This window comes from Brienomyrus brachyistius, chromosome 1 (assembly GCF_023856365.1).
Source record: "Brienomyrus brachyistius isolate T26 chromosome 1, BBRACH_0.4, whole genome shotgun sequence".
Classification (NCBI taxonomy): Eukaryota; Metazoa; Chordata; class Actinopteri; order Osteoglossiformes; family Mormyridae; genus Brienomyrus; species Brienomyrus brachyistius.
This window is the reverse complement of record NC_064533.1, coordinates 11,400,165-11,415,439: the sequence shown is the minus strand read 5'-3', so window position 1 is coordinate 11,415,439 and position 15,275 is coordinate 11,400,165. Positions and strand designations below refer to the sequence as shown.

At 49.5% G+C, this 15,275-nt stretch overlaps 1 protein-coding gene and 1 long non-coding RNA gene across 2 annotated transcripts; one reads left to right on the top strand and one right to left on the bottom strand.

Annotated features, from left to right (window-relative positions):
• The first annotated feature begins 1,845 nt into the window (after window positions 1-1,845).
• LOC125748086 (uncharacterized) lies at window positions 1,846-4,220 on the top strand. Its single transcript, XR_007399461.1, has 3 exons — window positions 1,846-1,886; window positions 3,614-3,785; window positions 4,132-4,220. It is a non-coding gene; the product is annotated as an uncharacterized LOC125748086 (long non-coding RNA).
• Window positions 4,221-4,296: 76 nt separating this feature from the next.
• Window positions 4,297-15,274, bottom strand: LOC125748062 (PARP1 binding protein). Its single transcript, XM_049023873.1, has 10 exons — window positions 14,904-15,274; window positions 13,947-14,180; window positions 13,741-13,860; window positions 12,600-12,770; window positions 11,860-12,014; window positions 9,389-9,566; window positions 9,122-9,303; window positions 8,487-8,559; window positions 5,978-6,107; window positions 4,297-5,412 (listed from the first exon to the last, which is right to left on the bottom strand). The coding sequence occupies exons 1-10, from the start codon at window positions 15,051-15,053 to the stop codon at window positions 5,099-5,101; spliced, it is 1,707 nt and encodes a 568-aa protein (XP_048879830.1). The 5' UTR covers window positions 15,054-15,274; the 3' UTR covers window positions 4,297-5,098.
• Window position 15,275: the final 1 nt, after the last annotated feature.

Genomic DNA, 15,275 nt, shown 5'->3' with positions numbered 1-15,275 from the left:
AGCAAATAATAAAGATGTTACAGCAACAGGGACTTGTAGCGCAGATTTGGAGTTGAAAGAAGAGAGAATGTTGGTAAGATGGATGGAGAGAACAAGAATGGAGGGAGAGAGAGAGAGGTTAGATCAACAGTGGTAGGGGCCCAGAGGTTGCACCGCTCAGTTGCTGGCACAGAAGTCTCCCAGGTGACTGGTCCAGCCCTTCAGCAGAGCCCCTCTCTCTCCAACACAAACACTCAGAGAATAAAAGCAGAGCAGTCCAAGGAAAATCACTTCGGTCCAGTTTGATGGCAATTATTCACATCTCACCTTTCTTTGCTGCCACTGCAGCTTCTGTGGTGTTAATACGGCTGGGTCTCATTTCATGTTCCCCCGTGAGCAGCTGCGGGTAAGTCATGGTGATAAAGGGCCATAGTCTCCTTAATAATAATGCCTGGCAGGTCATTCTACTAACTGATGGTCATCGTGCCTCTGACTGCAGGAATCAAGCGAGATTTGGGATAAGGGGAAAGGTGCCAGCTATCATGTCAAGGATAGGCAGGACATCTTTAGAAGTCTGTCCTGTTTGCTATAATTGCTGAGAAGCATAAAGCCTCTCAGACTGGAATGAAATAATGATGGAAATAATGATTGTACCCGGTGTTGGCGGACAACACCAAAACAGGCCATGAAGAAGACCATGAGTAAGGCTACAAGAAGAAGTGGCAACTGACAAGGATTAGTATAAGGGCCTGCTAAGCAAGTACAGCAGTGAGTAGGAGCTTGAATCTCTATTGCACCAGACCAGAGCAAAAAGACATGAGAATGGGAAATACTTCTGAATTCGCACCTTAAACTACACAAAAGGCCCAGTACACAGCTGGAGAACTGGCTTTAGACTCGCAGGACGGTGCATTTCCTATGGATCACAGAGATGATATATGTGAAACGAGCAGATTTCTGGCTCTCGTTCCAAAAACCCAAAGAGCTTTTGCTTGAAAGGGTCATAGGTCAAGCCTTTGTTCTTGCTGCTAGTCCCATCGTACCTCAGGTTCTGAAGCACGTCCAGCATTACTTGTAGGAGCTCCTTCTACAATGCAAGTCATTCATCTTCACAGCACGAGCCCTTTATCTTGTAAAGGTGAAGATATCCTCTTCAAACAATGTAAGTTTCATATAAACCCCTACACTGTTTATGTTCTTTTCATACCTAGGACATAAAAACTGCCTGGCCACGTAACCCCCCCCACCTCCCACCAACAGAACCTGAAATAGGTTTGTGATGAACCCATCTTAGAATAGCACTGTGGAAACACCTTGCAGATATACCGCGTCATCACTCACCAGGGGGTGAGCCAATCACGCCAGCCTGCCTCTTTATCACAAAGCTACACCTCAAGTACGAGACCTACTGCACACATAATCTAGATGAGATCTGTTCCTTCATTGTCATCCTCAATAGGCCCCTGCAGAGCCAACCCTCCTAAATCCATTTGACTATCTCCGTTCCCTTTCAACCTGCCCCGTTTCACAAAAGCACAAACACTTATAATACACTCTTCTCTGCTCCTTCTCTTCCTCCACAGCCAACGGTATATAAAGTCTGACCCAACCCACGATAATAAAAATCCAGGCATAACTTCCTTGGCATCGTCTTTATGTTTCAAAGTCATCACCCGTGCACAGCAAAAATGACAGTTTGTTCTTTCTGCCTTTTTTTAATGGTGGCTCTGTTCTCCATGTGCTACGCACATTCTGCATCTTGGACAGAGGCGGACGAGACTGCTGGCTCTATGCAGACTGCCAAGACTGTGATGGATAATGTCCTTGATGGCATTTCCTCAAGTCAGTGGTCTATCCCAGCGAGCAGCTTATGGGACGAAGGGAACACAGAGGTTCTTATCTTCACAGTAAGTATTCCCTGTTCAGGGGTCTGCAACTGTTTTTCTGGGGAACCTTAACTGTGAATGTGAGTGTTCTCTGCTACAATCTATTATTTCCTACTGTCAGGATAGATATCAAGATGGGTATCGAGCATAAAGCAAGGACAATGGTTTGGTTCCAACATTCTTAGGGACCAATCGACTGTATCACGAAATGAGATTTGTTGCTTGTTCAATTTAAGGTGCTCCAGTTTAAATGGATTTCATCTTCGTTCACTTACATTTAGCTTGGACTACCTTAGATCCAACAATTTATTGGGCTAAGCAAGAAATTGCTCTCCCTAAACACACATGATATGTGCACAATATCACTTCGGGACATGTAGATACTGTCCATACTCAAATCTACACCCTTGGTATAAAGTAGGATGATAATTCCTGAGTAAATGATGGACCTGTCATTCTGTCCAACCTTTTTCGCTGTGCTACCTGGGATAGGCTCCAGGCACCCCAGGAAGAAATGGTTAGAAGACAGATGGATTAATGAATAGAATACTATAGTAGCTAAATCAAGTTAATTACATTCAATTGTGTCATCTTAATCCTAAACAAGGAGTGACTGGCTTACTTAGCGATTGTTCTGAGTAGCACCTAAAACCACCTGGATTTCAGCTGTTCCAGACTAGATTTAGAGTCTCCAGCTGCACTCAGCCATTATTTTGATGACGACGTAATACAGGCAGAGCAGACTGAAGCACCTGGTCCAGAACCCTAACTGCAATGTCATCCATCGGTTCAGCTAGTTTTTGTTTCAAAACTGCAAATTTGTCTAAATACTGTCAACAAACCAAAATAAGATCAAACTGACCAAGACAGTTCACAAATGCATTTATTTTTGGATCGGATTGATAAATCGAGATATTTTTTTCAACATTCTTACGTAATTGACTTCCTACAAGACAAATGGGGTTTTTATGTAATTTTTATTCTCAGCGGCTGGATAAGATGACTGAACAGATTTTGGCTTAATTATTTAGCATATAATAGACTATTCTATAAAAAAACACTCTAAAAACAGCTCCGTTTTTGATTGCAGTTCCTACCTTATGACCCAGAAGCTTATCACAAGGCTACAGCTGTCAGGGCAAATAATCGAAACGGCTCGACAGCAAGTGAAGTGAGGCATCGCAAGACGGGAGGGTGAGGTGCAGTCGCTTTTGGGATCTTGTAAAAAGTGGCAAGCGTTATGGAAAACTCCGTCGCTGTTAGACAAATTTCTTCCATGCAGCCTTTCATTAGAACGGACACCAGAGGTTCAGACATGGCAGCTGCGATTCGTTCCAGTCACATGACCACAGCTAGTTAGGCTTTTAATGCAAGAGTGGGACTCCTCATTAAAGCCAGGATTTGGACAGCAAACTGCCTCAATCTGGTGCTCCCCGTCCTCGTCCCTTAATCTAGCAGCTACTAGGATATCACTGATGACTCAACCAGCAACTTCCAGCTGAGTTTGCCCACAACTTGAAGGCAGTAGATGAAATCTAGCTGTGTTCACTGTTGTCTTACCAGGTCTATGAGAATGGGAAAAAAAACAGCCAGTGGACTAATGGCCTTGAGCATAACCACTGATGTCTCCCAGCTTGAACAACCAGGAGGGCATTTTCAGATGTGACCGGGATCTGGGCCTTGCAGGCACGACTCGCATCGCAGTGAATGCGACGCATGGATGAGCAATACCATTTCCTATCCCACAGGACCGCGGTCGCCAAGGCGACCCTCGGGACGTGTCCCTAAGAACAAGCCGACCCAGAATGTTTACTTCCAGCAAGTTCCAGGAGGCAGACAATGGCGAGCCCGAACGGGCGAAGGATAAAGAGCAGAGAGACACTGGCGAGGTTTTCTCGGTCGTCGGAGGAGACTTTGATGGTAGGATGAATGGGGGGGGGTGAGGTTGGGGGGGTGGCTAGCAACAAATATATGCTGCTCTGGCAATATGTGCCAAAAACTGTCCGTTAAAAGCATTGAGACTGAATTAAGGTCAGTTAAGGTCCGTGAAACAGACTCCACAGTCAGGATGTTTTGTTACTAGGATAATAAAATGTGCAGAATTGGAAAAATACGATGAATTCCATACCAATAAACAGCCCACGCCTTTGCCTCTAAAAAGGAAAGAAAATACGAAGCTTTCTTGACCCTGATATCAACACTAACAAATTTCATTTTCCGTCCAATAATTTGCTAATTGCTTCTCTTGTCATTCTTTTCACCCTAGTGCTCAGATGCATGGTGGGACGGGTCTATAGACCCTGCTGGCAAGCGTGACCCAGAAGGGGCAAAGAACACAATGCGACACCCCCCCCCCTTCTATTGACACGCCTTCCCGTCCACTGGAAGGACTTCCACCCCCCAGTTTTTTCTCACTATTAAAAGACACGTGTGACAAAGAATAAAAGCGTTTATTAAAAAGGCGTGAAAACCTGCAAACACAGTGGCACAGGCTTGTTTTGTAGATCAAAAAATGGCCGAAATCACCATTTTAATGTTGGCACGCTCTACGGAAAGACAAAAAGCTAGAACTTTTCTGGCAGAGGACTTAGGGGAGGGGGGACACAGCTTTTTTGGATGGGTATCTGAAAGTCGGAGGGGGGGGGCTGGGTTGCCCTGTACCACCCCTTTCACTGATGTGGCATCAAACAGATCCACTTGGATCCCGAGCACATAAGCAATTACACTTTCCAGATTGCCTCTCGGACAAAGACGTGGGGAGATCACGCCAATCTACACGCCATCACAACCTCACCCATTGCCACAGCAACGTCGGCACAGATGCACTCCATGGCACAGACAGCAACCTAAAAACCATAATTTATGCAGTACTTTCTTTTAAGAAAAGAAAATACACATGTCTAATATCAGTTAAACCAGGATTGATCTAACACAGAATATCCATTTTCCGCTCAACAAGCGCTTCCAGAAGTCCTTGCAAAACAAGGCTGGAGAGAGGATGAGAAAATGGCTCCCTTTCAGTCTCGGAGACCGTTGTGTCACTCGGGGTAAAAGGCAATCAGGGAAAGACATCACATGTTTTACAACGTCCGGCTTCAATGTCACGCCACCTTGTTGTGTGGGGCTGAGGTCACCGGCATCGAGCGGGACAGCATGGGCCCGTCACCGATCGCCTGTGGGGAACCGGGCGGAGGCAAGGCGGGATGTGTGGGGGGTGGGGGGTGGGGGAAACCCTATACCCTGAAGAAACTGGTCAGCTTGCTCTGTCCAGATATCAACTTCTGCTTGCCAGGGGCGGCTCTGTCACCGCTCTTCCCTGGGCGTTTGGGGGGCCGGGCTGCTCTGGGGACACCGGTACCCAGGGTACGCTTCTTCTGGGGCTGCTTCTCCACCTCGTCTTCCTCCTCTGCCCTCCTCCTTTTGCACGCCTCGCCAACGTCCCCGGCACCCTCTCCGGCTGTCCCAGGTCGGAAGTTGGCCCCCCGCGACCCCAGCGGCACCCTCTTTCCGACGAGGCTGCTTGCCGACGAGCCTTTTTCACACTCGGCTGAAAAGTGGAGAAGGAAAAAATGTTAAAAAAAAAAAAGAAATTAAAGAAAAGGAAAAAAAAAAAAAAAAAAAACTTGGGTTAAGGAATATGACGAAATTGCTGACGTTCTCCTCCGGTTTAACAGGCAGTCTGTTTATTTTAAAGATCTGAAACAGAGCATTTGTCATATACTCTGATGGATGAGAGCTGGGGTTCCCACAGAAAGAAAGCAAGCGCAAGCACGTGTGATCTCTGGGTTTTTACTACGGCGGTGGGGGCAGCCAAGGTTTACAGGATGGGGAATTGTTTAAAGGTTGATCTTAAGTATCAGTCCCAAAACGGAGCCCGGCCTGGGTACCTGCCGAGCGTGTGGCGTCAAAGGAAAGGGGCGGGCCTTGTCTAAGCCTCGGGGGAGGGGGTGTGAGCTGGCGGGGAAGTAAGGGGGAGATCTTTGTGGTAAGATTTCCAGTCGGCAGGGTCATAGAGTATAGAAAGTAAAACATAACATAATTGAGGGTGTGGGGGTGTGTGATTAGCATAGGTGCCGCCTCATCAGACGAAGCGCCGATGAGGTCGGACGTACCTGTGGTGGAGGGCGCCGCCCCCTCACCCTCCCGGCACCCACGGGTGGGAAATCGCAGCACGCGGCTGAGATGCGGCTCCTCCTCGCCGTAGGTGCAGGCAAACTGGGAACGGATGACGTGCCCACTCACCTGTGAGCCAGAAACGGAATAGTGCGCTGTAACGTCAGCTCGCAGACCCCCTTCCGACCGAGAACACGCCGTCCTGGCTGGATCTGACTCAGCGCAATGCCTCGTTCGGAAACCTGCCCCCCCAACGTGCTCCGGAATTAATTATCATTATTCTTACTGGAAGGCTGTTCTAGACTCAGAGGCAATCAATTTTATAAATTTTTAGAAAACGTCATTGACTGTGCCCTACACACAGACCCACACAAGCAAAGGTGCGCTGATGCAGCCTTTTGCAGAGCCCCGCTGACACCCCTTCTGATATCCGAAGGTTATCAAACCCCCCCCCCATCCTAACATTTCCCAATCTGTCCAAACAAGGGTGCCCATCACGCCCCCCCCCCTTTTGGGAGGAGCGTCCTCCATCCCAGAGCCCTAAGGGCACACGGCTGCCTACTCTTTATCCCTACGTTTGATCTGGGCCTGCTCAGAATTATGGGGGTTCTCGGGTCCCCCCCCCTCCGGGCCCCTCAGAAGCAGGGGTATCACGGGGGGGCAGGGAATCACATAGCTGGGATTGGGTGTGGAGCGGTAGGATCAAAGGCCGGGAGGGAGATTGTTCAGGCTGCTCTCCTCAAAGGGCCAGCTAAAATAACAGCGACCAGCGGGCTGTCCTGCTCAGTGCCCGAGAAAAGGAAACACACAAGCTGCCGCTGCCGCACCCGCCACTGTCCGCCGCCTCGCCACTGTCCGCCGCACCCGCCACTGTCCGCCGCACCCGCCACTGTCCGCCGCCTCGCCACTGTCCGCCGCCCCCGCCACTGTCCGCCGCCTCGCCACTGTCCGCCGCACCCGCCACTGTCCGCCGCCTCGCCACTGTCCGCCGCCTCGCCACTGTCCGCCGCACCCGCCACTGTCCGCCGCACCCGCCACTGTCCGCCGCACCCGCCACTGTCCCCCGCCTCGCCACTGTCCCCCGCGCCCGCCACTGTCCGCCACTGCCCGCCGCCTCGCCACTGCCCGCCGCCTCGCCACTGTCCGCCACTGTCCGCCGCACCCGCCACTGTCCGCCGCACCCGCCACTGTCCGCCGCACCCGCCACTGTCCGCCGCACCCGCCACTGTCCGCCGCACCCGCCACTGTCCGCCGCACCCGGGACATTCAGGGAAGACACCACACCAGTTCCACTATACATTCCTGGTGTGCAGTTCACACCTAATCCAATTACAGCCAGAATCAGCGGGAGGGTACAGCTCCGGTCTGGGGGGGGGGGGATGGGGGGTCGCGTCCTCGAGTGAACCCTGCGGATCAGGTGTTCCGAGTCAGACAAGGTAACAGCGCCCGTGAGTGTGTGTAGGTGTGTGCGTGCATGTGCAGAGTCCTCCCCCACTTGCAGATCAGGTCCCAATAACAGCAGGTGCCGTCCATTACCCTGTAACCGTGGAGCGTACGCACACGCACGCACGCACACACACACACACACACACACACACACACACACACACACACACACACACACACACACAGCCTGGCAGCCACATCAAAGTGAGCGCTGCGGCTACGGGAGATGTGGAGACAGGTGCATCCTGTTGTCTGCACATGGGCAGAAAGAAAGAAAAGGGGAAAGAGGAGAGCAGGAAGGCAGGGTACAGGGGACCAGAGCATGGGTGCATTTCAAAAGCCTCAAGGATTGCCATTTAAATGCTTCTTCAGTCGTGGCGAGGGACGATGTCACCTCCCGGCCCAGAAGCCACACTGACGTCACTGTGCTGGGGTTACAGTGACACACCAGCTATCTCTCCCCTCAATGCGTCAGCTGGCGAATCGCGGAAGGAGCGAACTGGCAGTGCCGCACCGCAGCACGCCCAACACGCCCGGACAGGCAGCCAGCCAGAGGTCAGGGGGCACGGTCAACATCTGTCACTGCAACCAGGCGCGGCCCCAACCCAGACGCCGGCTCACCCCAGCCGCCTCTCACTGGAAACATCCCAGCAAATTATTTCTCATGTAAAAAAAAAAAGAAAAAAAGAAAATACAATTTATTTCTTAATTAATCGAGGCAGCTTGCGAACGGGGAGAGGGGCTGCATGTAAATCAGTGGTGGCAGTTTTAGTTTCAGCCTTAATTCGTTGATGAATGGCGGCCATTTCAGATTGAGGCTCATTTAAAATTCTTTTACAACTTGGCAATAAACGCCATGCACAGCGGCAGGCCAGACTGGGGGTGCTGGGCTGCCGGCAGGAACGGCGCGACTTCACAAAGCATCAATTTTTATGGAGTTCGCTGCCACAACACCATGACATTGCAACCCCGTCTGACAGGAAGTAGTGGGCGGGCAGACAATCACACCAGTCAGTATTGGGGGCGGAGCATCGCGGGCGTGACTTTGGGCTATGACGGTACCTTGGGTTTGGCCCTCTTTTGCACCCGCTGCCTGAGAGCCTGCGGAGAACATCCAGTCGCAGCTTCTGGGGATCTGGGGAGACCAACAAGGTCAGCGCCAGTACATCACATCAACGAGGCCCGTCACAAGAGCAGCTGTTCCTGTCTGGTTCTGCTGGGCCATGGTCCGCGGGCTTCTGATCTGCCCAGGCACACGCATACTTTCCCGAGTGATCCAATGTAAAAGCGTGTAAAAATCCAAGGAGGAATGTCACAAACCCAGCAGTATAAATGGAAAATACGTAGAACTGATATATCTAACATATAGATATTATAATATATACCCATTAACAGCCTGCGGCAAGCTTTCGCTCAAGGGAGTTTTACTTACACAAAAATGGAGGGCAGAAGAAAAATGATTGGTCCAGATTGTGAAGGAGGTGGGTCCAAGGAACTAGAGGAAGCAGGATCAAGATATCTGATTGACTGGTGCCATCTCCTCTAGTTACTTGGACTCTCTTCCTCAACAATCTGATTGGTTCAGAGAGATAACCAATCATTTTTCTTCTGAACATTTTTGTGTAAGCAAAACTCCCACGGGCCAAGCTTTCCTGGAGGGCAGGCATGGTGGTTTAAGCTTGCACACTCAGGCATACCGGAAAAGAGTGAGGATGCAGGTTTCTCCAATGGCGTCAATGGGCGCTTGGTCTCTGTACAGAAGTTCTGCCTTGTTCCTACAGGGTGCCGACAGTGCCTCCTCATCCAGCAGAGCCTTCAGCACTTTCACTGTAGCCCGGCCACCGTAGGCGGTGGCATGGTTGATGGCGTGTACTTTGGGCTGGAGAAAGCATACATAAGGAAAAGGTGTGCACGAGAGCTAGAGATGGAGAAGATCCCACTGGCCATGGAAGTAGCTTTTTTACCCGGGCGGGGCTGATGCCCGAGTCACAGGCTGCCCCACGTTGAGCATCATAGATCTGGCACATCCTCCTCTTCAGGTCACATGCCACCACCTCAGCCACCGCCGGCACGGGATGCTCGCTGCTCAAGCCCTTCACCAGCGTCGCCCTGATGACAGATACTAGCTTCTCCCCTGCAACACTGACCAAACAAGACATAGGGGAGAGAGGGAAAAGATCAGAGTGAAAAGGGAGCCGCCGACTGAGGCCCCAGGGCAGAGGAGTCAAATGAAAACACTCAGCGTTAGAAAACAGACAGGAGGCCGAAAGCAGCCAGACCGCCACAAATCTGTTAGCGCGATCTAAGCGACCGCGAATTCCTCAGGACACTCCGGACCCTGCCATCCACTTCCTGGCTGCCCCAGTCCCTGGACTCAGAACCACTGCCTTCCCAATATAAAGACTGGTCAGCAGCTTTCCTTCCACTATGCTGGGAGTAAAAACAGGTTGGGGAGTAAACTGTCAGAACATTTAAATGTAGCTGACAAGTGGGGTGGGGCGGGGGGTGTAAACTTTTAATGGACCAGCTGCTCTTTAATAAACTGATGATATCCAGGCGTAAAATCATAAGGGCCATGCTGAAATCATAATCAGTGGCCTCTACAAGATCACTGTGAAAGCTCTCTATAAGGGCCATGCTGAAATCATAATCAGTGGCCCCTACAAGATCACTGTGAAAGCTCTCTATAAGGGCCATGCTGAAATCATAATCAGTGGCCCCTACAAGATCACTGTGAAAGCTCTCTATAAGGGCCATGCTGAAATCATAATCAGTGGCCTCTACAAGATCACTGTGAAAGCTCTCTATAAGGGCCATGCTGAAATCATAATCAGTGGCCTCTACAAGATCACTGTGAAAGCTCTCTATAAGGGCCATCCTGAAATCATAATCAGTGGCCTCTACAAGATCACTGTGAAAGCTCTCTATAAGGGCCATGCTGAAATCATAATCAGTGGCCTCTACAAGATCACTGTGAAAGCTCTCTATAAGGGCCATGCTGAAATCATAATCAGTGGCCTCTACAAGATCACTGTGAAAGCTCTCTATAAGGGCCATGCTGAAATCATAATCAGTGGCCTCTACAAGATCACTGTGAAAGCTCTCTATAAGGGCCATGCTGAAATCATAATCAGTGGCCTCTACAAGATCACTGTGAAAGCTCTCTATAAGGGCCATCCTGAAATCATAATCAGTGGCCTCTACAAGATCACTGTGAAAGCTCTCTATAAGGGCCATCCTGAAATCATAATCAGTGGCCTCTACAAGATCACTGTGAAAGCTCTCTATAAGGGCCATCCTGAAATCATAATCAGTGGCCTCTACAAGATCACTGTGAAAGCTCTCTATAAGGGCCATGCTGAAATCATAATCAGTGGCCCCTACAAGATCACTGTGAAAGCTCTCTATAAGGGCCATGCTGAAATCATAATCAGTGGCCTCTACAAGATCACTGTGAAAGCTCTCTATAAGGGCCATCCTGAAATCATAATCAGTGGCCTCTACAAGATCACTGTGAAAGCTCTCCACACACAACGCAAGTCAGCCCTTCCAAGCGAGAAATCGGGATGAGGTCTTGTTATCCAGCACGTCCAGCTTATCATCAAAGCTGCAAGAAACATAAGCACTCGTGGATGGGGTGGGGCAGCTATCACAAAGTGTTTAGAACTTTGAATTGTGGGATGTTCTCTCCGGCAGCCGCCTGGCTTTGGGAGTAGAGGCTTACAGCTGCAGCTTACCAGGCTGTTAGACAGACACGAGTTGGAGGGAATCTTTCTGGATGAAAAGGCATCAGACTCCAGCAGAACAGCGCCAGGCCCCCTATCCACCCCCACAGAGTGTCTGCGGCATCCTGGCAGCACGACCTCTCATAACAGCTGATCGGGTTACACACCCATTTCACCTTCATCATCCGCACTTCCTATTGTTGGGCCGAGAACGCGGTGGGCGGTCCAGCCCTCGCACGGCATTCTCTCACCGTTTTACCAGCAGGCCGACAGCATTGCAGCCTCAGGCCTGGCATCACAGTCTAATCCCAAGACTAACGTTTACATTCACGGAGATCATGCGAGCCCAGAAGGGCACGAGGGGGTAAGAATCAAAGGAACAACATAGAACGTCCAATAACTGACATCATTTGGAGAAAAATAAAACAAAAAATTGCACTTTCCTGGTTCTCCATGACCACTAAAGGATGAGTATAAACCTTTTGAACAAGAGACAAAGCAAATGAATGGAGGACAGAAAGCCCACATTGCTGCACAGCATGTTCCTTGATGCAGTTTAGATAGCACTTCAATTGTTCCAACGTGTCTTTAGTTATCCAAGTACTAAATATGTCTAGTTATCTAAAGCCAGGAAAAATGGCAGCCAAGGGGTAAACTGGGGGGTGGGGGGGGGAGTCCAGCACAAGGGCACAGGGTTCAGTAAGGAGTACCTGGGATCTGGGGTCTCTCCCATGAGCTCCTGCAGGTGGTCTGTGAAACGGACGAAGTCTGACAGGCCCTTGAGGTGCCCCCTGAGCGGGTGAGAATCGGGGGGTGCATAGCCCTTCCCGCCAAGCTGGATCGCCCGCACAAACGACAAAGCAGCCTGCGGCGAAAACACACGACTCAATTACGTCTCTGATGTCAGACCTACAAAGGCAGGTGTCCTGCTTAATACCTAAATGTGTTACACTAACACTGAGGTCATGAAAGATGGATGGACTGATTAGTTAAGCTCAGCGTTTCCCAACCTGGTCCATGTTTTTGCTTCCCCCCAGCTCCCTGTTAGACAGTCCACATTTTTGCTCCCTACCAGGAGCCGGGGGGCATCAAGACTGTGGACTGTCTGTGGGCCTCCAAGGACTGAGTTAGGAAACACTGCTGCAGCTCATCCATAAGAATCCTCATAGTTTATTGGAGTACTTCATATTAAATACCTCAACCAATGGTTGTAGAGCAAGGCCTATGCTAGCTTTTAATTCTGCTACCTTGAGATTATAGGCTCATCGTACTACTGTAATTGTTAAAGGATCCAGCAGTTTGGGTTCTGAAACTTCCATTTGACATTTTACACAGCCCACCACTCCCAGCCCCCACACCCACTCCCCATCGCAACAGGCTCACTGAAGCGGACAGATTAAAAAGCACTGGCTGTGAAGTGCTGTGACGTCGATGCTCGCCGTTCCCCCACCAGAAAGAGGGAGGTGCCGCTGGCGCGGGCCTGCCGCTTCAGGTCGGTGAACGCCACACAGCCGAGCCCCCTGCAGGGGGCGTCGAGCACCTGCGCCAAGGCCAGGTCGTTCCTGGTGTTCACCAGCAGCTCAAGGTAGGAGCAGAACAGCCTCCGCAGCGCCCCCTGTACCTGCGGGAGAGAAAATGCACCCGAGCCCCATCAGGACTGCACACACAGATAACGCCAACATCAGCTTCCTGTTTCCGCAGTACTAAAACTTTCACCAAGTGAACATACCAGCTCTGTCCTATTATGGGTGTAATTCATCTATCTTGCCGTCACCCAGGGGGCCAAAGGGGAAGAAAATCAAGTGGCTCATGAAGTTCTTCTCATCAGCAGCCACGTTACACGTTTTTAATGAAGCTCCTCTTCCAGCAGTATCGTGTACAACGGATGAAACACACACACATTTGCCCAACACCTGCACTCACCCCCCCTCCCCCCACCCGATATAAATCACACTCCTGCCTGGGGCCCCTCCCGTTTCAAACACATTGCACTTTAAAGCATCCGCCCAGTAACCGAAATCACATTTCACTCTTAAATCCTAGTGCCGTGATTTAATGTTCCAGCTAACAGAGGTGAGACATTTCTGTAAAAGTGAAAACTGAGTAAAGGAGATGCTTAAAGATTTAGGGGTGGGACTCAGGGTGGAGGGGGGGGGATACCATTTCTGGGGAGCATTTAAAATGGCCATCGCTAATATAATTACAACATTAAGTTGAGTGCCCTTAATCGACATACAAAGCTGAAGAAAAAGAAGCCTCAGGAGAGTGAGCGAGTTAGCAGTTATTAGTTATGACATTGAAGCACTTCTTCTCTGAAGGGCAACACCGACATAAAATATACACATTAACCAGGAACGATTATAATGAAAAGTTATTGAACCACAAAAGGAGAAACGAAGAGCAGGGGAGAGTGTGGACCTGCTGTTACAACCAGAAGGTTCGGATGCTGTGAAAAATGTCAACCATAAAAATGTAAAAAAGTAACATTAGGTACTGTACCTGTGATAACAGCATTTATAGCAATGCCAGAATTGGGTAGTAAGAGAAACACCTGTAACATTCAGTTAGTAACATAAAAGTGGATTAATGACCTGTAAACTATATTGGCTGGTGCTCCTGGATGGAGTCTGAGGGCAGTCATGGCTGGAGGGGGTTTGGAGACAGTCTGTGCTGCTCTCCACGCTGCCTGACAGGAACTGCAGCAGCTCCACCTGGATGAGGCAGGGGTGAGGTGAGGTCAGGTGACATCCCATAACAAGAGATGCGAGACTCGATGCGGGCCCGCAGAATTACTCACGGAACTCAGCGGTTCGTCTGGGTCAGACTCTGCCCTCAGCTGCTGGTACATCCTGGACACATCAATCAGGTCCAGCGTGTTGGTGCGCTTTAGGAACGAGTCGTATTCTCTACGGATGATGTCATAGTTTTCCGGGTGAGCGGAGTCGGAGAGGGGCAGGTGGAGTTTCTCCCTCAGCAAGCGTTGCCAGGTGACGATGACATCACTCAGAGCCACAGTAAACTCTCCAGTCTCCTGCCAAAGGGCAAGTGCATCAGTATTGACTCCAAAATGGCACTAAAGAAGAGAAATCCTATTAAATATTAAATATGAATAACAGTGGTAACCTCCCGTCCTTGAGAACTGCGGAATATTTCAGCTTATTCTACCGCTTAATTCAAGTTATTTCTGAACCAGCGGCATTCACATATATCAGGTGAAAATGAATTAAACCTGCAAACATGGGAGCTTCTCTGGCTATCGAGTTTCACCCGCCCTGTTTTTGAAGGTGATGCTGACATCTCATCTAATGTCATCCTCTTAACATCTCGCCGATATTAGCTTGCATCCAATCAAACTCCCTCTAGAAAACGTTTTCTACAGAGATAAACGGTTTCCTTATATTTGGGGCAGGATCGGATCGTCACACCCTCTAGCGTTTAAATATGACAGTTCAAAAATGCATCCCTACCTTAAGAATCTATACAAGAACTACGCGAATAAAATTGAGAGGAAGCTATTTTGTGCTACACACTTAAGTGTAAGGGGCAGATCCCACTTACACATTCAAGCAAAAATTAAAACAAAGCTGAGGCGTGTTACTATAATGAAAAATAATGCACTGATTAGTGGACAATTAAAATACTTTGTGACCGCTTTCATGTCATTCCGATCACATGAACCCGAAATAAATTCATAGGAAAAGCACGGCACTATTGCCGGTATTTTGTGGTAGAAGTAAGCGCTGACAGAAGCTACCGTCTTGTTAGCCTCGGCCATGACGAGCTGCAAAGCAATGAGCATGCTGTCCGCCCCTCTGATCGTGGTCATCTCGGACTCCAGGACCCTGTGACATTCCCTCCTAAAAACCTTAACCACTGTTTTCAGGCTGTTCTCCACGCTAGCCATGGTCACTCCTTACGTTTTACATCCAATGGATTTATAAATCAGCGTGAGTCATCGGCAAACGACAATTTCAGTTAGACAGACACAATAGATCGCCCTAGCTTAATTCAAAATAACCTAAGGGAAAATAGGAATTTCAGAAACATTTAAAATAGATATGACTACATTTGAACCAGCTACCCGAACAAACAACCGAATCGAACCAGCTGCCCAATTGGACTGCAG

Excerpts from the sequence above, each read along its gene's own strand:
- LOC125748062 (XM_049023873.1), bottom strand. The coding sequence starts at position 15,053 with ATGGCTAGCGTGGAGAACAGCCTGAAAACAGTGGTTAAGGTTTTTAGG. Across the intron at positions 14,181-14,903 it reads TGGCCGAGGCTAACAAGACG|GAGACTGGAGAGTTTACTGT; the intron begins GTAGCTTCTGTC and ends GCCCTTTGGCAG. Across the intron at positions 5,413-5,977 it reads GGCGGCGCCCTCCACCACAG|CCGAGTGTGAAAAAGGCTCG; the intron begins GTACGTCCGACC and ends TCCACTTTTCAG.